Here is a 26890-nt window from a genome sequence, read left to right as displayed (position 1 = left end):
AGCTCTATCATTTTATTAACATTTTATTCTCATTTAGTCTCATTGATGAAAACTAGACTTACTTTACATCACAGTTTTTAGTCAAATGACCTTTTGATAGTTTTAGTCAATGGAATGAACACTGCAATAGATGCAGCCACATAGTTGAGGGTCATCAGCATAGCTTTGGAAAGAGACGACACATCTCCCAATGACACGAGCCTGAAGAATCACCGTCAGATTAAAAGGTAACAGTTGTTCGGTGCCAGTTTAGCTAATCAGCTGTCCTGTCTATTTAAGGCCAAAAAGCTAAAAAAGAAGGAGAAAAAAAAGTAATGGTCCTAATGTTGATCCTTGTGGTACCCCATTGGTAAGTCATGTTTGGAGGGTTAGTTGTCTATTGATGTAAAGAGTCTGATCTCACAGATTTGAGGTTAACCAGTCAAAAACATTTCCAGGGAGGCCTACATGCTCACTCTATCCATCCATCTTTACATCCAGTAGCCTCATTTTATCACAGTCAGATAAAGATGATTTTTTGATTAATTATTCATTTATTAAATAATTTCAAGCAGGATACCATAAAAATGTGACGATTAAAGACAGCAGTCTCTACCCTGATCGTGACTTTCTGAATCCACAGACATGTTTTTGTCCAGAATATAGCGATATAAAACATTAAACTTTCATTAATCACTTACAAAGCCTACCTATCATCGTTATTATTGATGTTTTTTTTTTGTTTTTTTTTACACACACTGGTTATGTTAGCTACTGGATAGATTTGTCATTGACGTCACGTTCTAAAAAAACTAAATAGACAAATTTATATATTAAATGTTCAAAATCCTTCATGAAATAGCTTCAAATGTACACTCTCCGGCTGCATGTAAAATGTACACAAAGTTACAAAAATGCCGCGTTCTCCTGCTACAGTCAAAAAAAAAAAGAACGATGAAAGTTCCTCTGGTGTCTTCATGCTTCGGTCAGCTCCTCTAAGGCCACTCCTCGATTTTTAATCTCATAAATTACCTTCAGCTCTTTTTGTGACTTTTTTCTGTCATCCTTGGTGTCAGCTTTTGATTTTTGTAACAACAACTTCCTTTTTTTAATCGCATTTTAGTCTCCATCAGATTTTTCTGTTTTTTCTATGAACACTTCAGTTTGTGCGCTCACTGGTTTTTCAGTGAATTGATGTGAGCGCAGATCTTGAGAGCTGGTCCCAGTTTGATGTTCATGCTGGTCATCAGGTGATCCTCGGTCAGCAGCAGCAGAGCCTGACCGTCAATCTCCTGCAGACGGAAAGCCTCGGCCACATCGCCGCAGCCTGGAAGACACAAAGACAGACAGGGACTGAGAAATGTTTGAAATGGTCTATAAGAGCTGAAGTGGCTGATTCTGGCACAACCTCACCAACTTTCAAGGTGCATCGAGGATGGAGAACATCTTGAAGGAAACAGAAAGCTCAAGCATCATTTTATCTTGTCTATCTTATCACTTTTAACTTTATTAGACCAGTGCATTTTGGCTTGCAGTTTTTTTTTCAATTTTTGTCCATTTCTGACACTTTTTGCAACCTTTTTGCTGCTTTTGGGGCATTTTTCACCACATTATGCCAATTCTTACCAATTTATGCCCTTTTTTGCCACTTCGTGCCCATCTCTGCCACTTTTTTTTACCACCTTGCGCCATTTTTGCTATTTCCTGCCAATCTGCAACAACTTATTGCATCTTTTTGCCTTTTTCAGCTGCTGTTTGTCATTTCATGCCACTTTTTTGCTATTCTTTGTTGCTTGTCGTTCACTTTTGCTGATTGATGCCACTTTTTTCCAATATTTTCCAATGGTTTCCAATGTTTTCCTCCTTTTAATCCATTTGTGCCACTTTTTGCCCATTTTGACACTCCTTGCCCCATTACCGGTTTTTGCCACTTTTTGCAGCTTTTGGCCTTTTTTTCCACTTAATACCCATCTTTGCTACTTTTGACCCATTTTTGTGACTTTTTTTTGCCACTTTTAATCAAGTTCTGCAACATCTTTGTGCAACATTTTGCCAATTAAGCATCTTTTTGTAATTTCTTGCCCAATTATGCCCATTTTCGTCCATTTTTGCCAATTTACGCCAGTTTTTTATTGCCACTTTATGCCCATTTTTGCATTGTTTTTTGTCACTTTTTGTAAATTGTTTTTGTCACCTTACCCAATTTTTGCAACTTTTTGCTGCTTTTGGCCTTACTTCACTTTGTGCCAGTTTTTACCAATGTATGCCACTTTTTTGACACTTTGTACCCATCTTTGCCACTTTTAACCAATTTTTGCTTATTTCTGCAACATCTTTTTTCAACTTTTAGCTGCTTTTTGCCACTTCTTGCCCATTTCTGCCAATTTTTGTCCACTTTGACCACCATACCCCATTTTTGCCACTTGTTAACCATTGGGATTGACTCCATGGTTGCAATTAATGAGGTTTAGGGTGGCATATGGCCCCCAGCCACCAGTTGCCCAACTCTGATCTAGAGCAACACAATATACCTATAGAAACTCAGACTGGCAGTCACCCAGTGCTACCCAGATGACCAATCACAGGGCTTGTGGAATGTCTGTCGTTTCATCTGAAGAGCTACAGTGCCTAGAAAAAGTACTCACCCTCTTGGTTGTCTTGCCCTTTCACTGATTTTTCAAAATCAATCATAGTTTATATAATTTTGCTTTTTGACTAAAAAAATACAAAAAATTCCCTTATTTAAAAATGAAAACACATTTCTAAGTCATGTCAATTAAACAAAAATATATGTAATGAAAAATAAGTGACTACATAAAAATTCACCCCCATTAAAGTGACTGAGGTAATTCAACAGAGGTCCAGCCCCTTGATGCTAGCAGTCTCACAGGTAGTGAAATGGGGATCACCTGAGTGCAGTGAATATGGCTCAAGGGATTGTAGTATAAAGGCATGTGTGTCTGGAAGGTTCTGCCACTGTTTAATCAGTATTCCTGGCTGCCATTACACAATGAAGACAAAAGAACACTCCAAACAACTCAGAGAAAATGTTATTGAAAAGTATAAGTCAGGGGATGGATACAAAAACATTTCCAATGCCATGAACATTGCCCAGAGTTCAGTTTAATCTATCATGAAGAAATGGAAGAAATATGGCACATGTGGAAATCTGCCAAGATCAGGCCATTCTCACAAACTGAATGACCGTGCAAGAAGGAGACTAGTGAGAGAGGCCAAATCAGACAGACAGAAATCTCAGATGTAAGCTTAAGTGCCCATTTAATGACTGGAAATTAATCAATGAAAGGGTCTTCTTCCTTTAGCCACAGTCCCCTTTAAGTCTGCAGATCAGGCCCCCCAAAAAACAAAAATAGAAAAGGTCCTTTGATTATTTTGGCTTCCCCCCTTATTGCTTCAGTTCTACTGATTATCAAGAATCCCCCTAAATGTCCAAAAATAGTCCTTCCAAAGCAAAAAAAAAAAAAAAAAAAAAAGAATCCTCCAGTCCAAAAACAAAAAGCAAAAGCAATGCATTGCCAAAAATCCAAAAATAATCCACATGATGCTGACTCACCAGTCCTGGGATCGTTCTTCTTCCAGACTTACTCTTGTAGGTTCTTTCTCTGGGATCTCCAATATTTATGGCCCTCGTGCTCGGCTGTGATCAGGCTTGTGTCCGGAGGAGGCCTCACCATAACAATGGAGTGGACTTGAGTTATCCTTTACTTTTCACAGATCCACAGTTTCATTCAGGAGGCTCAACAAACATTTCATCTCAGCCTTTGTTCTGCCTCAGCCCCTCCCCCACTTTACACCTGAGTCAAACCTGGCTGCAGCAGGTCACCTGACCAGGCAGACATGCAGCTAAACAGACCATGTATATTTAGCAGGAAAAATAAACTCAGGTAGGGTATGCTAGGGATCTAACCTTGCAAGGTTTTTTTTCCATATAAATCCCTAAATCAAAAATTAGCTATCCTCACCCTAAATTTTGTGGCTATATCACAAGACAAAACACTGAACATCACCACAAACACACCATCCCTACTGTGAAGCACAGTGGTGGCAGCATCATGCTGTGGGGATACTTCTCAGTCAGCCCTGGAAGGCTTGTAAAGGGTAAAATGAATGTGGCAAAATATAGGAAAATCCTGGAGGACAATCTTATTCAGTCTGTAAGAGAATTACACCTTGGGAGAAGATTTGTTTTACAGTAAGACAATGAGCTGAAGCATACAGAGAAAGCTTCACAGAAAAGACAACAAGGGGAATGTTCTGGAGTGGCCGAGTCAAAGCCCAGACCTCAATCCAAAAAGAGAATCTGTGGCTGGTCTTGAAAAGGGCTGTTCACTTGTAGAGAGATCTACTGATGTAAAACTTGTCAAAACAGAGCTATGCAGCAAATGCATACATAGCACATGCACCAGGTCTGAAAGCTGTGACTGTGCAAGCCAGAGCTGCACATGCTGCAGCTGTCATGCAGCAAACACGCACCCAGGCTGAAATGGGCACCAGGGCTATGCAAGCTTCTATGCTGTGGTTCAAATAAAGTCAAGATCCTCTGATATCAACACCTTCATCAGCAGCTGCATATCAAAGAAATATCAACACAATTCTCTCTGATCCTGTCTAAATAATGTTCCTAAAACCTGGATAATATCCAGTATCCAGCATGTCTTAATCTAAAAATACTACAATAATATTAAGGTTTCATCTAGGGTATCCAAAGGAAATATACTATGTGACGGACCTGTAATAATTTAGGAAAAACAGTAGCTTTTGTCACCGCAGATCTATCTTCCTAAAATGAACCTGGTAGATAAGAGTTTGGGATTGACACTGGAGCGTTGACTGTGTTTTTGTTCTCATCAGCATGTTTCTTCTCAGTGATGTCACTCATGCTGACAGTTTGTGGTTAAAAGTATGCACATTAGCACACTCAGTGGTTAATTTCAGAGTTTTGCGAAACACTTAAATGGCTGAGGAGCCTGCCGTCATCTGCTGATGATTAAGACTCTTCAGTGTTTCTTTAAATCAAACTGACACTGTTAACGGAGGCTGCCAGATTTAAAGGAGCTCCACATGTTAGAGGATGTCTGATCTCTGTTTACCTGGCAGGGTGTGGATGAATGCCGTCACCTCCTCCACGCTCCACTGCGAGGGGGCGGGTTTAAACGTGGTCGTGGGTGTGGAGGAAGAGGAGGAGGTCAGGGCGGGTGCAGACGCCCTTCTTGCTCTCCGTGCTGCCCGCCGCTCCATCCTGGCTGCCATGGCAACTGCAGGATCCTCCTCCCCGCCGTCCTCTTCCTCCTCCTCCTCCTCTGCTCCTCCCTCCATGTCTTCATCCTCATCATCCTCTTCTTCTTCTTCTGCAGCCGCTGCCTTCTCCTTGCCTTCTTTTTCCCGCCGGCCAGCGCTCCACAGATCCCGAGGCTGGAAGGAGATGAGAGAACCAGAGAGAAATTAGGATGAAGATGTCTGTCTGAGACCATTTGTTTCTTTTTTGTCTCATTAGAAATTTACTTTTGATTGTTGGTGTAATAATTATGGCAAAATCTAAGTCATCCATTAACATTTTGTGAAAGAAAGGTGAAAAAAAAAAAACAAAAAAAACCCTTTTTGAAGCATACAGAAAATGCACTTTTTGCACAAGGTTTTTTTAATCACAGGCTCATAACGTTTCAAACTAAAGCAAAGTGCAGTGAGGTTTTAGCTGTGTGGTTTGTCTGAGCTGGTGGTTCTCACCAGCCGCAGCAGCAGAGGCTTCCCAGGGACTGACTCTGCCCTGTTCAGGACTGGACGAGGCCTCTCAGACCGACTGCCCGCACTCAGAGCTCTCAGACGCTTTGTCAGACGAACATTAAACCTACAAGAGAAAGACGAGCAGTGTGTAGAAGGACAGAGATGAGAAGAGAGAAGTTACATCCTCGTTCTGCTGCTTTGATCCATCCTCGTATCTGCTGTTCACACCTGTGTGTGTTTCTACACACCACACACACCACATCCTGTCAGCATCATCGCCGTGTCTCAGAAACACCTTCACATCATCGCTATATTACACCCAAAGAGTCTTTAGGTCACACAGAACAAAGGATGGCTCTCTGAAAGAAGCCAATGAAAGGAGGTCTCACCCGCGTGCACACGACGTGGAGCAGAAGCGCTTGGACCGCATGAAGTTGTGGGCGTGGCCTCTCTTCCCACAGAACTGACAGTGCAGCACCGTCCGGTCCCTGTGGGTTGACCCTGAATGTGTCAGACAAACAGCATTGTGTTTGGGGGGATGACATTCAAACTCGACATTTGTTTCAACATTACACAACATTACATCTGACTGTAAAAGTGAGGGACAATACTGATAGCAATGTTTAGGATAACAAATAAGCTGGTCTCTGACACTGAAACCAACATTTTTCACCACCTCTTTTGGTGTTAGACCCCCACTGTGTCAATATTTTGTTGCATGATTAATAATAAAAACAGGCGACTTTCCATCCATCTGTCCATTGGACCACCCACCCATCTACCAGTACACCCATCCATCCGTCCATGCATCCATCTACGAATCCATCCATCTGTCCATCCATCCATCATCCATTGATCCATCCCTTCATGCATACATCTACATATCCATCCATCCATCCATGCATTCTATTTATTCATAATCCGTTCATGCATCTATCTATATATCCATCATTTAAAGGAGCAGTGATGTTATTTACTACTGTGGAAGAAAGAAGATAACACAGTTGTTTAACTGCTTTGCACCAAAATAGACAAGCATTACATGACCTATAAAGTTTTTTAAGATTTATATGCCACTTTAGGACCTCTATCGCATCATAACTAAAGTTTCAATTCAATCCAAAATTGAGTGTATCGGGTTAGTTCAGGCAGGCCACAAAGTCAAACCCTGCCATAATTAAGATCAACTGGTCTCATGCAAGCCTCATTAGGGGACAACTAGCTGATCTGCTCATAGTGCTTTATTTAAACCTCTCATACCTGGCTTTGTTCTGCAAGCTGCTCTTGCAACCCTCCTCTACCCCAGCTCCTCTTTTATTCTGCCCCTGACTTAATCAGTGTCATTCTGTTGTCACTGATGCCTGCTCTGCTCTGGGTTTTAGCTGCTTCTCTTCCTGCCTTATGCTTCCCTTATCGGCATAGGAAGAGCAGGAACGTGTGCTGTTCCTGTTTAAAACTGTCTACGTAGGCTCGTGTAAAGGCATGGGGATCCCAGAACAGGCACACCACCAAATACATAAGATAGCATAAGTGTTAATGAATAATTGCAAATAAAGAAATATTCATAGCCAAAAATCATGTGTTTCTTGACAAAGTTGTCCTGACTGAACTTTAAGAATCCCTCAAGGGGCAATTGGTTTGGAGCATCTTGTACAAAAATGAATAAATAGATAAAAAAACAGGTACACAGACAGCAGACAAGCTAAAATACAAGACAATTAAATTAGGCCAACAAATTACTGAATAAAATACAAAACAATGCTGAATATTCTACTAAAAGGGTAAATGGATCTGTGAGGGTAAAATATAAAAGACTATAAGAGATATAAAAACCTAAGAAGCATTTAATAATCTGATTACAAAGGGAATAAATGATTTTAAGACAGGTAGAACATAAGGATGTCCTGATGGCAACAGAGAAAACTCACTTGGTACATAATCTGAATTAAAGTGTTGATGCTGAGGGCATAGAAAAACTATTAAACCAAGTACTAGTAGAAAAAAATTCTGAACGACTTAAAGCTTTCTTACTGTTCCCATGGCTGTCCATGTCTCCGGCCTCATCCTCCTCTGACTCAGTGGAGTTTTCAGCTTTCTTCACCGTGTCTGACGCAGGCGAGACTGCCTTCCCATTGGTCCCGTTCACTTCCTGTGGTTTGGTCACCTGCTCTGGAACAAGGAGGGACGAGCGGTGCACCTGTTGGATAAAAACAGGGAAACTAAGGAGTGAAAAATGATTCTTCCAATTCAGCTTGAAGTGAAAAGGCAGACTTTCATCACAGCATCTAAGTCAGGTGATAAAAACAATAGAGAATCAATAAAATCTTTCTGTCTGACTCTCACAGTGCCTTATAGATTTCACTTGTTCTACATTATATCTACATGAGCCACAGGCTTAGAGGTAAACCTCTCTTTAAGTCCCAGAACACGGGAGTTTTTGGTCTACCTCAGCCTCAATCACTGAGTGTAGCCGCTGAGTAAAGGCTTATAAAGTTCATGTTAGAAATTCATTGATCAATAATATAATTTTCTTAATCTGTCAGCCTTCAGCTGCATCTATGTGTACTCTGTGTCCTTACAGGAAATGGTTGGAGCCCTTCCTGGATGACGAATCCCTCCACCAGGTGAGTCAGAACCTGCCGTCCCTCGGGCCACGCCTTCGGCTCCCAGGGGCTGTTCATGGATTGGCTGAAGCTGTCAGACTCGTCTTCTGATTGGCAGAGCGGTTCCGGCTCTGTCTCAGCTTCAGTAAGGTGCTGCGTCACTTCGACCGTTTTATCGACCTTCTCAGCCTCCCACTGTGATAGGCTGAGGTCGGTCGGGTGGGCGGTCTGAACAGGGAGGAGGGGAGGAGGGTGCTCAGCTGACGGGGTGATGAAGGGCGAGGAGGGCGGAGACTGGGAGGAGAGGCTGGAGAGCGCTGGGAGGAGCGGAAACAAAGATCAGAGTTAGTGTGGTGAGATATCCAAATCTTCATCAAGGGGGCAACTAGATGTGATTGAGGTTTAAGACCCTGAATGAGGAATGCTATCATACTAAAGAAACCTTTTATCTGCTATGAAAAATTGTCACTTAGAGCAGAGAATCATAATTATGTGACACGACATGCAGCTGGAGGTTATTTCACCCGATCTTGATTTAAACAGCTGGACAAAAAACAGTGATCTAAAAAACTGAAAATATTACAAGTCTTAAAAGAAAACTTAAAGAGCTTTTTTTTCTTTTTAGCTCTGTAACGTTTAATTTGTATTGTATCACACTTTACTAAATCATATCAAAACCTGCGTTTGTCATGTTTTTGTGATTTTACTCATGTAAAAAATGATGCTATAGCCTTCACTCTGACCCAGTCACAAGAAACACTTTTAATCTCTGTCCCCAAAGTGCATCTGGAAATGGGGAAAATGAGTTTCAGGTATGCTGCTCCTGCAGTTTGGAATCTCTTGCAGCACAATTGGGGTCTTGGGGAGCTGTTCTCTTTTAATGATTTTTTTAAGTAGACAAGGTGTCAGAGGAGGATGCATTGGTTTTAGCCAAAGGGTGTCTGAACTTTTTTCGCTGAGGGGCTGGGCCACTCTGATACCCCTCCCCTTTTGTCCATTAATGTTAGAACAACAGCTTAGGATATGCACAAAAGTTCAATATGCTTTAACAAATAAAAAATAACAGCCCTTTATTTATATCTATTAAGTATATTTAATCACTGATCAGAATTTTTTGCTGGCCAATCAGATTTCAGCAGATACTGCTCGGCCCCAGCTATTATGAAACTCCGTACGGCAGAAAGGGGAGATGCTGATGGCTCATCTCCACATTCAGACACAAAACAAGAGCAAACTTCTGGAAGATTTACAGGACTGTTAACTGCTGTTGCTTAATATGATCAGAGCAATATGATTTGGAAATCAGACCTTGAGACGGAGCAGATAGAAGGAAATAAAATTGATTTATTCTGCATTTTGCTTTTTGTCTTTATTCATCAGGGTGTTTTCAGTGGTTTACGGGTGTAGTAGTTTGTACCTGACTGGTTGTCGGACTGCGTCGACATGTTCTCACAAAAGTCCTCCTGACCAACTGGCTGGACGTCTCGATGAGACTCGTGGAGCCTCTGACTGTGGACAGAAACTTCTGGGACTGGAGCTGGTGCTGGGACTGGGGATGGGACTGGAGCTGAGACTGTGACTGGGGATGGGGATGGGGATGGGGATGGGGATGGGAGTGTGGCTGGTACTTGGACTGGAACTGATACCGGGACTGGAGCTGAGACTGGGACTGGGGATGGCACAGAGGATGGGACTGGGGCAGAAATGAGACCCTTGACAGGTTTTGGCTCTGTGTTTGAGTCTTTAACGGTATTGTCAGTTTTTGGACATGGATCTGTATTTTGTTGCTGAAGAACCGAACTGATCAGGTCCTCAGATTGGTCCATAGGCGTCTCTCTTTCCTCTTCCACCTCCCTCTTTTTCTCTTTCCCTCTTTCTTCCCTCTCTTTGTCTCTCTCTCCTTCCTCTGTCACCTCCATGTCCTCTTCTTCTCTGCTTCTTTCCTCTTCCTGTACTTGTTTCTGACTGACGCTCGCTTCCTTCCCCGGTGAAAGTCTCGGTTTCTCCTTCTCTTTCTCTCTTTGGTCGTCTCTCTGCCCCTTCAGGTCTTTCCCAACACCCCCGTCCTCTTTGATTCCTTGTCTCCCCACTCGTGGCCTCTCCCTCTGCTCCTCGCCATCCTTCGCCTCTCTTTTCTGATTCAGAGTTTGTGTTAAAGGACTCGGCTGACCTGGAGGGGACGCCGGACTCAAGAGGGACGGAGGCGAAGGAAGAGGAGAGGTGTTTTTTGGCAACGTTGGGTTCAGAGGAAGAGGAAGCACATCTTCACCGCTCAGAGTCCTCTTTGATTGACTGGACAGTTCAGTGGACTCCACGACTGGTGGTGGCGACTGCACAGTGTGGGTGTAGGCGCCAGTTTGGCGGCCTGAGGAGAGGGCGATGATCTGCAGCTGCCTGGCTGCTGAAGGCGAGCGCTCAAAGTGGGAAGATACAGACATTGGGTTGGTCACTGATAATGAGCTGTGCTGTGATTGGCTGGGTCCAAGCATGGATTGAGTTAACGGACAGGTTTTCATCCCGGACAGCGGCCTGCTGATGGAGGACGCCTGACTGGAGGGGGCAGCAGCGATTGGTTGGAGGGCTGAAGATTGCCTCGGTGACGACGATCTGTGGCCGTTTGGAGAGTGAAGTCTGGGTCTGAGAGGAACGGCTCGGACTGGAGAGTACAGAGCTGGAAGAGAGAAGAAAAGGATGATGAGAAAATATCCCAGAGCGAACAAAGACCCTGCAGGTTTCTCAATAGGTGATCTGAGCTGACTAACATCTGTGAATGACAGACATATAAAGTAACAACTTCTCTGCAACTATCCATCAAAATCGCTTACCTACATATCACAAAGCTTGATCCAAAGGGTCAACTGGACTTGTTTAGGTTCTTGAAGATGCTGCAACTCTCCTCCAAAAGGCATCTTCAGTTTCTTTATAACTGAAGAAGCCTTCAAGTACCTAAACCAAGTCCAGTTGACCCTTTGGATCAAGCTTTGGGAAAACCATGACGTGGATGAACCTAAAGATGCATACCAATTACAGGAAATTAAGGTCATATTTCTATAGTTTATGTCTTCATATATACAGGTGTATCTCAAGTGAAACTTCCATTTTTCTATATTTATCTCATACAACGTGAAATACTTCATTTGGTTTTAATCTTGATGATTACAGCTGTGGATTTTTGATTTTTTTTAGCTATAATCATCAAGATTTAAAGAAAAAGTATTGAAATATGTCCCACTGCATGCTATGATATTCTTATTTTCTGAGATTGGTAAAGCCTACCAGGTCTTTCACGAGAATGTGGCTTAAAGTAAGAGCTATTAAATATTTCTGACAAGAAATTACACAAACTCCCTTAATCAGATCTCTGTTTCTGTGGTGTAAAGATGCACAGAGAGGTAGACCACGCAGTCATGGAGACATAGAGACATTAACCCCTGAGCTGCTGGGCTGTTTTCAGCTCTGAGACCCTCGCTGAAACACCAGGGGATTTGCTGTCAGCCCCCTGAGAGAAACAAAGATTCAAGGTGTTGTCAGGGAGCTTCTCACCTTAGCATTAATGCTCATTTTCTGCCTTTTGCTTCATGCTTGTGTTCCAGAGACATGCTTAAAAAAACACTAACCCAACATGTTGCCAACTAATTTTTTGATTTTAAAAAGTCTCTCTCTCTCTCTTTTTTGCTTGTGGTAGCTTTAGGAAGTTGTTTTAAAGCTTCAGCAAGTCCTTTGACCCTTATCTGAAATGTTCTATTTTTGGCCTCTTCCCTTCCCTGATTATAAACCATGTATGTAACTCCTGTTGAATGGAGCTCAGTGTAAAGCCACCATCAGTGATGACAGTCTTGCACCATGATGACACCATTAGTTAACCTTTAGGGACCTACTTGGCGGGGGGACGGAGAGGTGGCGGCTGGGCGTGGTTGGGCTCTCTGTTGCTGTGGTGCTGGGCTGCGGCCGCGGCCTGAGAGGGGGAAAGAGGGGGGCTTGAGGGCGAGAAAGGGGAGGTGGGGCTGAAGAGGTTGGCTTTAGACGAAGGGAGGGAGGGATGGCGATGGTCCCTGGGGGAGGAGGCCTTAGGGTGAGACTCTGGAGCTGGAGAGGAGAGAGAGAGATGATCAGTAAGAACTACAGCTGTCAAGATTAACCACATTAATCATGATTAACTGAGTTTTTTTAATCTCATGCTTTATGGTCCCTTTCAGCACACTTTGGTTCATCCATGTCAGCATCTCCCTACAGACACAGCGGTGTAAAATAATCCCACCACAGTTCCTTAATGTCTCATTTCTCTTTAAAAACTTGCAGACAGCTCAGACGACAGGTCAGAAGTCATCTGAACCTTGAGTGATCAAACATTTACCTTTTTACTGTTTCCTTATTTCCTTCTTAATCCACGACAAAGTAATTTTTCTGTAGTTTAATTATTGTAGATATCTACAGTCCGCCTATGAAAAAGCAGGTCTGTGTCTAGACAGGAAGTGAGCTAGTTTAAGATAGTGGAATAAAAAGCAAAATCACACAAAAACTGTTCAGAATTCAAAATAATGAAATGTAAAGTAAACTTAAAGGATGTGATACATTGCAATTAATAACAGGCATTCTGTGATCAATTAAGACTGAAATTTTTATATTTTTGACAGCCCTTAAAAACATCTTAAATGCAAAATGGTTGAATTTTAAAACAGAATAACAAGGATGTGGTTATTCACCAATAACTACAGATATTCTGAGATTAATCGCCAATACAAACAGCTTTAAATGCAAAATAATGGAGTTTTCAAATGCAATTAAAAGGATGTGAATTATTTCAATTAAAAACTGAAATTTTGAGACTAATCACAATTAAAAACGCTAATCTTTCCAAAATAACAGTTTTCAACTAAACTAGGGATTTATAAAATGCTGTAAAAGGGTGCAATCAATCGTGATTGACTACAGAAATTTTGAGCTTAATCACTAATCATGCATGTTTATTGTCAAAGCACTTTGTAAACCTCTGTTTATAAATGAGTGCTATACAAATAAAGTTACAATTATTAACATCATTTTTATTATTATTAAGAACCAGTATTGAATGCAAAAAATTAAATTCTAAAATGCCATAAAAAGGATGTGATTTATTGTGATTAACAAGAAATATTCTGCAATTAATTGTGATTAAAATTTTCAATCTTTTACAGCCATAAAAAACATTTACAATGCAGAATAGTGTCACTCTTAAATGTGATAAAACAAATTGTAATTGTAATTGTAAATTGTAATTAATTGTGATTCAATATAAAAATTCTAAGATTAATCATGTTTAAAATCATAATCTTTTGAAACCCCCAAGTCTAGTTTAAATGCAAAATATTGGAATACTAAAATGTGATAAGAAGGATGTGACTTATTGTAATAAACTGCAGAAATTCTGAGTTTAATCACAATTAAAAATCATTATCTTTTTGCAGACCGAATAAACTATTTTAAAACAAAGCAGAGAAATCATAAAATGCAATTTAGAAAAAGATGAGATTAATCATGATTAACTACAGAAATTCTGAGAGGATTCATGTTTAAAAATGGTATCTATTGGCAGCCTTAATAAATCATTTTTTTTTTAAAATCACAGTAGCATAATCTTAAAATAACGTCATTAATCACAATTAACATCAGAAATTCTGGGACGAATCACTATATAATAATAGCTTTTAATGTTTAATAGTTTAATTATAAAAAAAGATGTAATAGAAATCATGTGATCAATTGTGACTGACTACAAAAATCTAGAGATTAATTGCTATTGAAATTTTCAATCTTTTAACAGTCCTACAATACAGGTTTAAGTGCAAAATAGTGGAATTCTGAAATGCGTTAAAAAGGATTTGAATAATTGTAATTAACTGAGGAAATTCTGACATCAGTTGTAATAACAAATAATATTTTGGCAGCCCTATAAAACAGTTTTAATTCAAAATTGTGTAGTTATAAAACATGATAAAAACAGTGTCATTAACAACAGATATTGTGAAATTAATCATGATTAAAATGAATCAAATCTTTTGACAGTCCTCAAATATTGTTCTAAATGCAAAATAGTGGAACTCTTAAATGTAATAAACTGGTGTGATTAATTATGAATAACTCTAAAAAAATTCTGAGTTTAATTGGGATTAAAAATGAGAATTTTGGCAACCCTAAAATCTGTTTTAAATGCGAAATAAAGGAATATAAAGATAAGATAGCAAGGATGCAATTAATCAATTTGCAACAGAAACTCTGAGATTAATAAGGACACAAAATATATTTATTTTTTACAACCCAAAATAGTGGAATTCAGAAATGCAAAGGAAAAAAGTATATTACTGATCACAACTAATTGCAAAAATTCTGCCCTAACAAAACAGTTTTAAAGGCAAAATACTGCAGTTTAAAAATAAGATAGCAAGAATGCAGTTAATGGCAATTAACTACAAAAAGCCTGAGATTAATCAAGGTTAAAAATTTCAATCTTTTAACAAACCTATAAAAAGTTTTAAATGCAAATCCCGATTTTAAAAATTACCGTTTGACTGCCCTTATGAGAACTTACTTAACACTCAACATTTTCAACCCCAAACAATTAAAATCAAACATGCATATTAGAAAAAACTTGTCTTCAGGGCTCCTCACCTGAGCAGAGGCAGAGTTAGAGGAAGCAGGAGAGGAGGAGGAGGAGGAAGAGGAAGAGGAGGAGGACAGGGCAGGTCGCATAGCAGATGTAAGAATCAGCTGCAGGAGGAGAAGCAGAGAGAGGAAAAGTTGAGAATAAAAACAGGAGGAAATAAATGATGAGAGCAGGACAGCAGGGGTTAACGTCAGCGGGATGGGAGGAGTTCTCCATGGAAATGTCTGTGAATCATGAATCATGTCTGCAGATGGTTTGATTCATTTCATCATTTTTCAAACTTATAACACTCAAACTTACTGGAAGATTAAACAAAACAAAACTGGTAAGTCCTACATACCCTGAATGTATCACCACTCAGAGGTTTGCATTCCCTCCTACATTGTCATTTAAATACTGGCCATCTCTGCTGCTCCTGTTCTCCCTACTCTGAACAATGTTATCATGGAATCAAAGGTCTCCTTTAAATCTATGTAAATTAGGCCTGTTTGTTTCTATGTTTACCATCTGAGCTCGGAGCAGCACCTGGTCCTGCCCAGACCCTTTGAGACCTTTCCCCAAGAGCAAGGTCTGCTGGGATACCCTCTGCCTGACAGGGGATGGGCTCTGATTGGCTCGCACAAGACCAGGTGAGCCCGAAGGATGGGCCTGGGATACCTGGAGGAGAGGAGAGGGGAGGAGAGGAAAGGAGTGGAGAGGAGAAGAGAGGAGAGGAGAGGAAAGGAGTGGAGAGGAGAGGAGAGGAGAGGAGTGGAGAGGAGAGGGGAGAGGAGAGGGGAGGTGAGGAGAGGAGAGGAGAGGAGAGGAGAGGAGAGGAGAGGAGAGGAGAGGAAAGGAGTGGAGAGGAGAAGAGAGGAGAGGAGAGGAGAGGAGAGGAGAGGAGAGGAAAGGAGTGGAGAGGAGAAGAGAGGAGAGGAGAGGAGAGGAGAGGAGAGGAGAGGAAAAAGGGAGGGAAGACACACATTAGGGAGAGCATGCAGCCTTGTTATATACTGCAAGCAGCCGCTTCAGCTTAACTGCTCAGAATGTGCTGGTATACATAATGTCACAGATCACTTAGGCAGGGTTGGCGCCACTCTTTAACTGCTTTAGGCCATAACCGTGCATTTCACCCTTAAAGTTCCTTTAACATCCTAACAAATACTGCCCTAAGGACAAAAAATGTCCACCTCCCAAAAACTGCTTTTAAAATAAGATGTATTCATAATTTTCTACTTTACACAAAGCAGTATTTTAAAACTATTTTAGCCTGAAATATAAATATAAAATACTGATTATATTTTGGAATTATTTAAACCTTTAAAGGCCAGTATGTTTACAAATCTCCACTTTTTTTAATAAAAAAAAAACAATAGACTGAAGAAATTTACATGAAATAAATGTTGAGGAGTATTTGCTTATTATTTTGATCAAGCACTGAGATTGGCCAGTGATTGGCAGCAACAATGATTTTGACACATTGTTATTATTATTTGTTTTTTTTTTGCAGCTTAAAAAAAAACAACTCTCCAGCTTCCTAAAATCCAGTGTAAAAATGTTAAGTAACAATTGTTTTTTCCACTTTCAATAAGTCAGTCTTTTCAAACTACTTCAGCTTAAAATATATATATCAAATATAAATTATATTTTGGGATTTTAACCCTTTAAAGGCCAGTATGTTAAATCAATTCCACTGTTTTTAAAGGTTACATATGTCATCCCCTTTAAGACACCTTTATATTGGTCTTAGAGGTTCCCAAAACATGCCTTTGAAGTCTGTTGCTGAAAAAACACTCCAGTATTGGATTTTTGTATGTCTAAAACACTCCTCTGTTTCAGCCTTGCTCAAAATGAGCTGTTTCTGTGTCTGTGGATTTAAATGTTAATGAGCTGTCTGACTCCACCCCTGATCACACCCCTCTCAGGAAATGGATGTGGCTCTCCTGATCCTCCTCTCAGATCAGGAGAAGAGGGCAGACGAAAAAAAAAGGGGGCAAAAGAGGGCAAAAGTTAATAATTGGTATTGGCTGATTATATAATTTACACTGATCTGTGCGGCCGATAATGTGACGTCATCATTAAGCACATGCAATGACGCCAGATGTGCGCCAACAACAAACTCACCATGTCAGCTGTGTAGAGGAAGTCTGAGGGGTGGGAACAAGACAGCAAAGTAGCTGTTTGCATTGCTTGTAAAGTACATGTGATGCAAGAAGGACTCGACAACACGTCTTTATTTTGCATCTAAAAAACTGTCACCTTGATGACTACAAGGACTTTCTTTAGATAAAGAATGACTTTATATTATCTTTGTGCTTGGGGAAACCCATCAACAGCCTCTACTTCAGTCATTTGACAAAGCTAAGAAATATAGCAGCGACCACCCAAAGGTAAGGAGCTGAACAGGAAAATCATTGAATCTTCAGCTCTTGATAATCAGCTTTTCAGCATGGTGGAATATATGTGTTTCTGTGGGCTAATGATGCATGCTATGTTATACCTAGCAGGTGCTTATAGCCTTACCTCAACTGCAAAGCTTCGTTTCCAGTCACGTAAAGAAGCTCCTTGTTAAAGCTAAACATATTAGCTTCCCACGGATATATGGACATCAAGTGTCTGTCCTGTTAGCATGTTGAGCCTCACTCAGTGGATATGAGGATTTCACTCTTAAAAAGCCTGTCCTGCACTCACAGGAGTGCTCACTCTGCAGCCGCAGCTGCAGCCGCTTTTGATGACATACTTCGGATATGGAAAAATAGAGAAAAAGAACTTACATTTCGTCTTACATGACAGTGCGTGAAACATGGCAAAAGCAATGATGGACTTCTGTGTGCCTAGTCCCTGTGCATGGTGCACACTCTGCAGGGGTCCTGTTTCCAGCATTGGAAATGTGGGTGTCACTGTGTTGTTACAGAGCTGTTTACAGTGAAATGCCCATTAAACTTGGTTGCTTAGTTAGTTAGTGCAGTTTAAAGCAGAATCAGGACAATTACTTCAGTTGATGTTTTATTTCTGTTGTTCATCTTGAGTCTCAAAAATTTAGAAGCATATTTAAGCTCAGAACTATAGTTGATTTTTTGCATTTAAGAATCTGTCTTTTTGTTGTTGGTGTTGTTGTCGTTGTTGTTTAAAGCACTTTGTCAGGAGTATGTCAGGGAGCCATCCTGCATACTGGCTGAGAAATAAGGAGAATCAATCTACATTTTTGAACTATTTCTTTTTTGCACTGTGCAGCTCAGTGTCAGCAGGTTATTTTGCTGCTGTTTATTGCCCTCAAATATGTAGATAACTTTGGCTGTACTGATAAAAATACATGTAGCATGTAATGCACATGTAACCCAAAGACATTACTTAAAGTTTTTCATTAGTGTATAGCTATATTTGAAAAAAACAGACAAACAAACAAACAATACATCCTTCATTTCTGATAAAAATCAAGTGTTTTTTCAGTCACTACCATGATTTGGTACCAGATTCAGGCAAGAAAATTAATGCTTGGCCTGAAAGTAAAGACTAAAATGTGAGGACTTTTTATGGACTAAAACTAGACTAAAATGTTTCGAGTTTTTGTCGACTAAAACTATAAAGACAACAACTAAACAAGGATTTCTTAAGGGTTAAAAAAACAGTTTGTATACAATTAAATAAACCCGTTGAGCACTGGTTTGACTGTAAACACTCATCAACAAGGAGTAGGAGGGCAGTGCCTCACAAAAATCACAAGCGGCTGAGAGCTTAACTACCGTATTATAGCTAGTAGCTGTGCAGACTCCATACTGCAAAGACAGATGGTTTTATAAGAGCGAAACCACTGCACAGAAACTGCAAGCCCTGGACTTTGCAGGACTAAATGGAAATGGTCATATAGGACCTTTCCCTCTTTGGTATAGTTCAAAAACAGACTGGGTCAACTTGGGGAAGGCAGTTTGATTTTGGATGTGGCAATGGAGCTGAATGACATTGGAAAGAAGTGGAATATGGGACTCTTTATTCTGCAATATATACTGGGATATGACAACATACAGGGAGTTTCCATAGGCATTAGTGTGGGTCCCTAAACTTTTCAACTTATTCTTTAGGTAGGCACTTTGAATGTGTTAAGTGTTATAGTTAGCTAATTATTAAACATATGCTCAATATTGCTTGTCTACAATTAAGGCCACTTCTGGTTCTTTAAAAAATACAACAAAAACTGTCAGATTCAGGCAATACATTTCAGTAGGTGATGTCACACTGACTACATCCAGCTCTTATACACAGTCTATAGAAGTGTCATGATCTGCCTCCTATAGTAGAATTTATGTGCTTGTACCTGTCGGCCAGGTGGGCTGGCTGGTGTGTGAAAGGGCTTGATGGGTGTGGCAGTCGATGTGGAAACAGGCCGTGTGTTCCCATTGGTCAGGCTGGTGGAGGTCTTGGTTGCCATGACAGTACTGCTGTGTGTTGCAGAAGAAGATGAAGAGAGGACAGGGGAGGTGGTGCTGGCTACAACAGGAGAGGAGGGGGAGGAGGAGGAGGTGGAGGGAGGGAGGAAAGGGGAGGAGGTGGAGGGTGAGGATGTCTTAGATGCACCCGCCGGGGAGGGAAGAATTGGGCGGGAATACGTGCGGAGGGCGGGGGTGGTGGTTGAGGTGAGTTTAGGTGGAGCGGGGACGAGGATGTGGGGGGACGGAGCCGACGCCGCCTTTGGGATGTGAGTGGCAGTGATGGAGGGAGCAGGGGTGAGAGGGGGAGGAGGGGAGGAGGTGGTGGGTGTCAGCACGGGAGCGGCGGAGTCCAGGAGCATAGGGTTGGGGGTGAGGCGAGGAGGGGTGGGGGTTGTGGGGGTGGAGGGGTCGGTCGTTGTGGGAGGGCTGGTTCCATTAGTGGCCTCGCCGTGCTCTGATTGGTTCGGACGAAGCAGCTCCCTGTCCATCATTAAAGTCTGTAGCACACTGGAAGAAGCACAGAGATCACATCAGCTCACTGCATTTAAATGTGTTTTATATCAGTAACATTATAGAACGACTGTAATGGAAAGAGGAAGGTTATGTTTGTATGTTGCACATACTTAAAAGCAGGCTGTTTTAAGAGTAATTTAATAGTTAAATGTGATTAGTTACAGTTTTCAAGTTCTTATTGCTGATATAAAGCAATTCTTCCCAGCGTGTTGATTTTTTAATCAAATGAAGAAAAAATAGGTATTTGATGATGTTAACTTTCACGCTGATTTTTAAAATCGGTCCTTCACTGCTACATCAACTTTGTTAAAAATGTTCTGGAGGCGGACCCCAAACCCCCCTGTACATGATCCACCTAAAAAAGTTGGGACACGGTGTAAAATGTAAATAAAAACAGAAGACAATGATTGCCAAATCTCATAAACCCATATTTTTTCACAATAGAACATAAACAACATATCAGATGTTGAAACTTAGGCATTTTACCATTTCATGAAAAATATTTGAATTTGATGGCAGCAACACATCTCAAAAATAAGGACAGGCCCATTTTTACCATTTTGTAGCATCCCCTCTTCTTTTACCAACAGTAACCATCTGGGAAGTGTGGAGACTAGTTGTTGGAGTTTTGGGAGAGAAATGTTGTCCCATTCTAATCTGATGTAGGATTCTAGCTGCTGGGTCTTCTTTGCTTGGGTTTTCCTTTTCTGATGCTGCAAATGTTTTCTGTTGGTGAAAGGTCTGGACTGCAGGCAGGCCAGTTCAGGACCTGGACTCTTCTCCTGTGAAGTCATGGTGTTGTGATGGATGTGGTATGTGGTTTAGCATTATCTTGCTGAAATAGTCAAGGCCTTCCCTGACAGAGACGTATTCTGGATAGGAGCATGTGTCGCTCTAAAACCTCCCTCTACTTTTCAGCATTGATAGTTCCTTTCCAGATGTGTAAGCTGCCCACGCCATAGGCCCTAATACAACCCCATATCATCAGAGTTGCAGGCTTTAGAACTGTGCCAGGATAACAAGCTGGATGGCCCCTCTACTATTTAGTCCACTGGAGCTTTTGTTGTTTCCAAAAATTCATGCGGCCACAAAACAGTTTTCCCCGTTGCCTTAGTCCATTTTAAATAAGAGAGAAGACGGCAGCGTTTCTGGATCCTGTTCACATATGTCTTCTTCTGTCCATGATCCCGCTTTAACTGTCATTTGTGGATGACACGGCAGACAGTGATTTATAGAAGTGTTCCTGAGGCCATGCAGTGATTTCCAGTAAAGAATCATGCCCGTTTTTAATGCAGTGGACCTGAAGATCCCCAGTATCATACTGATCTCCAGCCTTCTCCTTTGCTCACAGAGATTTCTCCAGATTCTCTGAATCTTTATATTATAATAATATAATATATTATTTATTATGGACTGTAGATGGTGGGAGATCAAACATCTTTGCAGGAACATGTTTCTTAAATTGTTCCACAATTTTGAGACACCTCTGCCCACCTTTAATTCTGGGACTCTGCATCTTTAAAATGCTCCTTTTATACCCAGTGTAGTGGTCAGGGAGGTCTCCACGGGTCAGAAGAGTTGAAAACATGACTCGAAACAGCTCTTTACCGTCACACTGCATGTTTAATGTTTGCAGGGAAGCTCAGACATTCTTCACAAGTCACTTAAGCACGCTTTGGTGGAGGAAAAAGCAAATAAATGGTTTGAGAGTCCCAGTTTACAAAACAAAAGCAGCGTATAGGTACCGGGAGCGACTCCTGTCTGACCGCAAGGTGCACAGGTTACGCCCTCATGACGCTGCGTGTCACCATAGTAACCAAAAGCATTCAAAGAAACAGTACACAGAGAGGCGATCATTACACCAGTCATCTTACTGACCTGTTGACAATAAACCTTTTTAGTTTCAAAATTCTCCACCAGCTGTTTTTCATTATCACCGCTTACTTTTCAAGCATTTAGTTGCTCTGTCCCTACTTTTCTGATATAGTCAACCATCAAATCCAAAATGTGTTAATATTTTTCATGAAATGTTAAAATGTCTCAGTTTTACCATCTGATATGTTATTTATGTTCTACTGTAAATAAAATATGGGTTTATGATATTTGACAATCATTGACATATGTTTTTATTTACATTTTACACAGTGTCCCAACTTTTTTAGAAACTATTTACTTTTTAGAAAATAACTACTTCTTTTAGAAAATAGTGCACTATTTGCTCTTCTCTGGGTTTTTTCTTTCATAGCATTCTGTAGAAGTGTAGCTCAAGCGAGTCTGAACATGAACTAGTGCATCCTGTTAAACAACAATCTCTTTCCATAAGTGAATAAAAATAAAACAGCCTAAAAGAAGAGACAAGGAGGCAACCAAGACCATCAACTTCTCTATGATCACAGCGGTCGGAGGCTGTCCTTGCCCACCAGGGGGTGGGTCCATGAGTCTGTGACGCCATGTGACAGCTATAATCAGGTCATAAACTCCACCTTCTCCATGTTAACAAATGGGGCAATCTATAAAATGAAAATAAATGTCAAATAATTTTTATCTCAACAACTGATTTCTTTCACTATCATTAGCTCTTATCATAATGAATTTTGTTGGCATGTTCCTTTTTTGGAGTTGTTGAAGTTTAATTGATCATTTGATGCAAAAAAGAGCAGATCTAACACACTGACAAGGGACGGGGAACGGTGAGAGAAAATGTAACCAACACTAGCAAAAGTGTCATTAAACTTTAAATAACTAAATGGTAAAACTAAAATATAAATTCCAGCAGAATATTTTCAAATATGTCTGTAAAGGTAATGCCTTTTAATTCCTTAGTCCGTACCACCAACAGTACCTGACTCTCTACAGACTGGCTGACACACGACACCGTCACTATCCAGCTCTGCTCTGTGTTTTGCATCAGTGTCATGGCAGTGTTGATGTGACCCGACACAGCAGAGACGAGTGAAAATCATCCTACAGGGGCTCACAGCACTGGTCTTCCTCTCAATACTGGGTTTATAATGTGTCCAGAGGTAGCATACTTAGGCATCAGGGCTGCATGATATCAGATAAATCTGATATTGTGATTTCTTTTCGCTCTGGGATATGAAAAAATACAGAAAATTAAACCACATAAACGCCTTGTGTTTCCCCCCAAACATATTAGGCCTGTTTAGAAAGGCTTGGTCTTAGACTCCTTCTGAAGGTAGCAAACAGATTCAGCAAACTGATCTGCGAGGTCAGTGACGTCACGGGGGGTGGAACTCTCTGACAGACATGAGGATGCTGTGTAAGAGGTTACCATGTGCTTTAAATGTGACAATATTTGTCCTTTTGTACTTTTAATAAAATCAACATGCTGACATTCTGAAAGAAAAAACAGCTGCCATAAGCAGAAAAAGAGAGATTGTGCAGGGGTGGATGATCAATTGGCGCAAATATGTGCTGGTAAGTGACAAAAAAGCAGTGACACAGAGAAATAAGATGTTCTTTTATGATTGTTTCCAAGAAGTTAAGCTCCAAAGAACACAGAAATATGTAAACACCTCCACACAAACATGCAGAACGAATGGATTGCTGGTAAAGTGCACCCTCCGTCACAAAACTGCTTTGTTTTTCTAAAACAGGCATTTCTTGCACTTCATCCCCTCCATGAGAGAGGGTCGGTGCTCTCAAAGAAGAGGACCAGAGACATTTAAAAGCTGGCACAATGGATTTCAAGGAAGAAACTGGAGAACAGAAGCCACCTTTTGCAGTTTAATAAGGTATTAAGGACTAATGTTTTGATGCGCACTGCCTCTTCACTGAACCATCTTTCAAACCACTTCTAATTCAAGTTAATGTTAGTGTCTGTTGCAGGCAGAGAGCAGAGAGGGGGGTTGAATTGACTCCTGGTTCCTAAAAGTTAAACGTCACAACAGTGACAATAAGATAAGACAGCAATATGAAAAAAAAGATGGAGCAATGGAGCAAAAACACTGCTTATGTAGAAGGAATACTGTGAGGTGAAGCGGGTAATTCTGGCACAACTTAACCAACTTCCAAGGTTCATGGAGGATGACGAAAGTCTTGAAGAGAACAAAAATCTCCAGCAAACTTTAGTTTAGTAGTTTAGAGAACAACTTTATTAGACCAGCGGGTTTCAGCTTGTAGCCTTCAAGGATGACCCTGATGAAGATTACAAGCTGGAACGTGTCAGTCTAATGATGTTCTCTAAACTAAAAGTGCTGCTGGAGCTTTCCGTTCTCTTCTGGAATACTGTGAGCTAAAATGTGCGGTGTAAATGTTAACTTGGCACAAAAAGTAAGTAAATAAGTGTTTATAAGATTATTTCTTTGTTGTAATACTCTTGGAAAGCCCGTTTATTTCCCTTTTAAATGGTGCCACATTTGTAGGGAACATGCATTTGTAAGGTGAGCAGAAGAGCTGAGAACGTGGGTTTCACCACAGAATGTGGTTAGTGCCAATGCCAAAGCTTATCCTGCTGTTGCGAATGACTCATTTTTTGAGCTTCAGGTTCCCACAGGTGCTGACACTCAGGTGCCTGGTTGGCACCTGTTACGCTCAATGATGAGTCCGGATCTTGTCTATGGCAGTTGGATTGTGGTCAAAGTGTGTAGACTTTGCTGATTGCTGCGCTGATAGAGTAACATCTTTTGGTGGAGGCAGTGTGATGGTGTGGGGCGGCATCTCCCTCCGTGGAAAATCGAGGCTCGTTATCACTGGAGGTAATCTCAATGCAGCGGGATTTATCAGAAACTACCTCCAGTATCTGGGTGTGGAGAGGATGGAATGGCAGGCCAGCAGTCGTGACCTAAACCCCTTTGAACACCTGTGGGATCAGCTTGGGCGTGCTGTTCATGCCAGAGTGACCAAAACAACCACATTGGCGGACGTGTGACAAATGCTGGTAGAAGAATGGTATGCCATCCCACAGCAGTTTGTCACCAGACTGGTGACCAGCATGAGGAGGAGGTGCCAGGCTGTTGTGGCTGTGTATGGTTCTTCCACACACTACTGAGGCTGCTGTTTCTTAGATGAATAAATTGTTAAATTGCCTGTAGGTCTTCAGTCATCCAACGCACCAAATGACACCAAACAAGACCCAACAGCAGAATAAGCTGTTTGGCATTGGCAGAGAAGATTTAGCACATTTGCAACATACTCAGCTCTGCAGCTCATCCCACAAATGCATGTTCCTTGTAAATGTGGAACCATTTAAAAGGGAAGTAAACCAGCTTTCCAGCAGTGTAAGAAGCATTATTGAAAGAAAAAAACTGACCAAACACTACTTTACTTACTTTTTGTGCTAAGTTATTACAAAAGCAACGGTGCTACATACAATTATGCAAAATACAATGTTGCTGCAAATGTTTTTGTACCGTTTAGTCACTGTGTTGGAGTCTTTCTGTCATTTTTGACCATTAAAAATAAAAACTGGCCCAATATTTGGCATTTAGGACTTCTATTGTTGTCGCAATGGTGTCAAATAGGTCTCAGTGTGATTATTTGATTTTTAGTAGAATCTTATCAAAATTTGCCATTCTTGTATTATAAAAATAGCGTATGTGTTGTGTAAAAACTACGGCATTTAGCTGTAAAGATATGGAGATATGATTCCCAGCCCTAGTATAACTATCCATATGTTACTACTGCACATTAAGTTATCTTAGCAGTAAATCTGCCACAATGTGGAGCAAACTGGGTTAAAATGTGCTAATTCTGTGTTTACTCTGGTGTAAATTGGCTCTCTGTCTGCAGCCTTAACTCAGCTCATTTCACGCAACATCAGCACGCAGGCAGGTGCCACTCCACGCACATCGGGCAGATGCCGACATCTGTAAAGTGTGCTTAGCAGCTCACCCTCAATCTAACAGGCCAAACTGTGACAGTAATGAGTCACTGTGCATGTCGGTGACAGTTAGGCCAGAGATCATGCATGTGACTATCAAAAAAAAGATGGAGACAGGCCTATAGAGCACAAGTGTGACGATAAAAACATTTGGACTGACTGTCACGTCCTGCCGTTGCGTAAAGGCTCCATCCGTCACTTACCCTCTGATATCCGCGTCGTCCTGCAGCTTATTCCGGCTGTCGTCCATCCGAGACAGACCGCATGTTTATAAAGTCTGTTGCTGATATCTGATGAACGGCTCTGGGCTTCGACAGGCAGAAATGGGCGTGTTTGAAGCCTCACTTCCTCGTCTGACAGCGCAGGAGCTGCTGAGGAGTGCGCGTCACGCTGCTCGGATAATAAACGTAGCCCCTCACCTCTGATTATCTGCCTTTATCCCGCACACAGAGGGGAAAAACGTCAAGTTACAATAGCAGACAGGCCCGTGTGAGATGTGCATGGGCTTCTCTGTGTATGTCTGTGTCGCACTTTGGTTATGGTTCCAGCACAGCCCGGGGCATTTCCCGCGGAGCTGTCCGTAAATCCTGCATCCCGAGCGGTTACGTTTCCAGCCAGCTCCCCGGCGAAGCTCCAGAGTCACACCTGCCGGATCTGTGGGGGGAATCAGCCCGGCTCTGGGCCCCAGTGTAGCGGCTGCGAAGGGCCTGGTCAGTCCGCTGGTGGAGAAATGCAATGGAAGGCAGAATTCACAGAGAGGCAGAGGAGACAGCACCACTCAGAGCTCAGGAGGACCGAGAGAAGGAAACATGCACAGCCAGTCTGCAGCATGAGCACTGTACAAGATAAAGCTCTGAAATAATAATGACTTATTCATGATATGGAGAAGTAATCAGATCAATCATTCCTACACTGAACGTCTGAATTAGTGGAAAGGACAAAAGTGGGGGAGACTGGGGCCGGCTGCAACAGCATGTCACTCACCACTAGAGCAGTGGTTCTAAGCTAGGGTTGCCAACTAAGCCAGTGCCAAATAGGAGACAAATCAATGCAGCTCAGAGCCTGAGCAGTGCAGTGGTGTAGGTGTGATGCCTTAATTTATTGTATTAGCAAAACATGTAGCCTATTTGGTCTGTAGTTACGTTAAAACTCATTAATACTATTA

General features: G+C 41.3%; 1 protein-coding gene across 2 annotated transcripts; it reads right to left on the bottom strand.

Moving 5' to 3' along the window:
- On the bottom strand, positions 1–26459 carry LOC121527278 (flocculation protein FLO11-like). Of its 2 annotated transcripts, XM_041814175.1 has the most exons (12): positions 25929–26459; positions 19256–19877; positions 15469–15621; positions 14970–15068; positions 12203–12410; positions 9742–10995; positions 8301–8641; positions 7753–7918; positions 6111–6222; positions 5725–5845; positions 5091–5412; positions 1–1306 (listed from the first exon to the last, which is right to left on the bottom strand). In XM_041814175.1, the coding sequence occupies exons 1-12, from the start codon at positions 25973–25975 to the stop codon at positions 1152–1154; spliced, it is 3600 nt and encodes a 1199-aa protein (XP_041670109.1). In that variant the 5' UTR covers positions 25976–26459; the 3' UTR covers positions 1–1151. The 2 variants fall into 2 exon arrangements, with proteins under 2 accessions (XP_041670109.1, XP_041670110.1); XM_041814176.1 differs by lacking the exon at positions 14970–15068 and having other exon boundaries at positions 3–1306.
- Between the last annotated feature and the right edge of the window lie 431 nt (positions 26460–26890).

Source organism: Cheilinus undulatus, linkage group 19 (genome assembly GCF_018320785.1).
Source record: "Cheilinus undulatus linkage group 19, ASM1832078v1, whole genome shotgun sequence".
Taxonomy (NCBI): domain Eukaryota; kingdom Metazoa; phylum Chordata; class Actinopteri; order Labriformes; family Labridae; genus Cheilinus; species Cheilinus undulatus.
The sequence above is the reverse complement of the archived record's forward strand: the minus strand, read 5'-3'. Positions and strand labels throughout refer to the sequence as shown.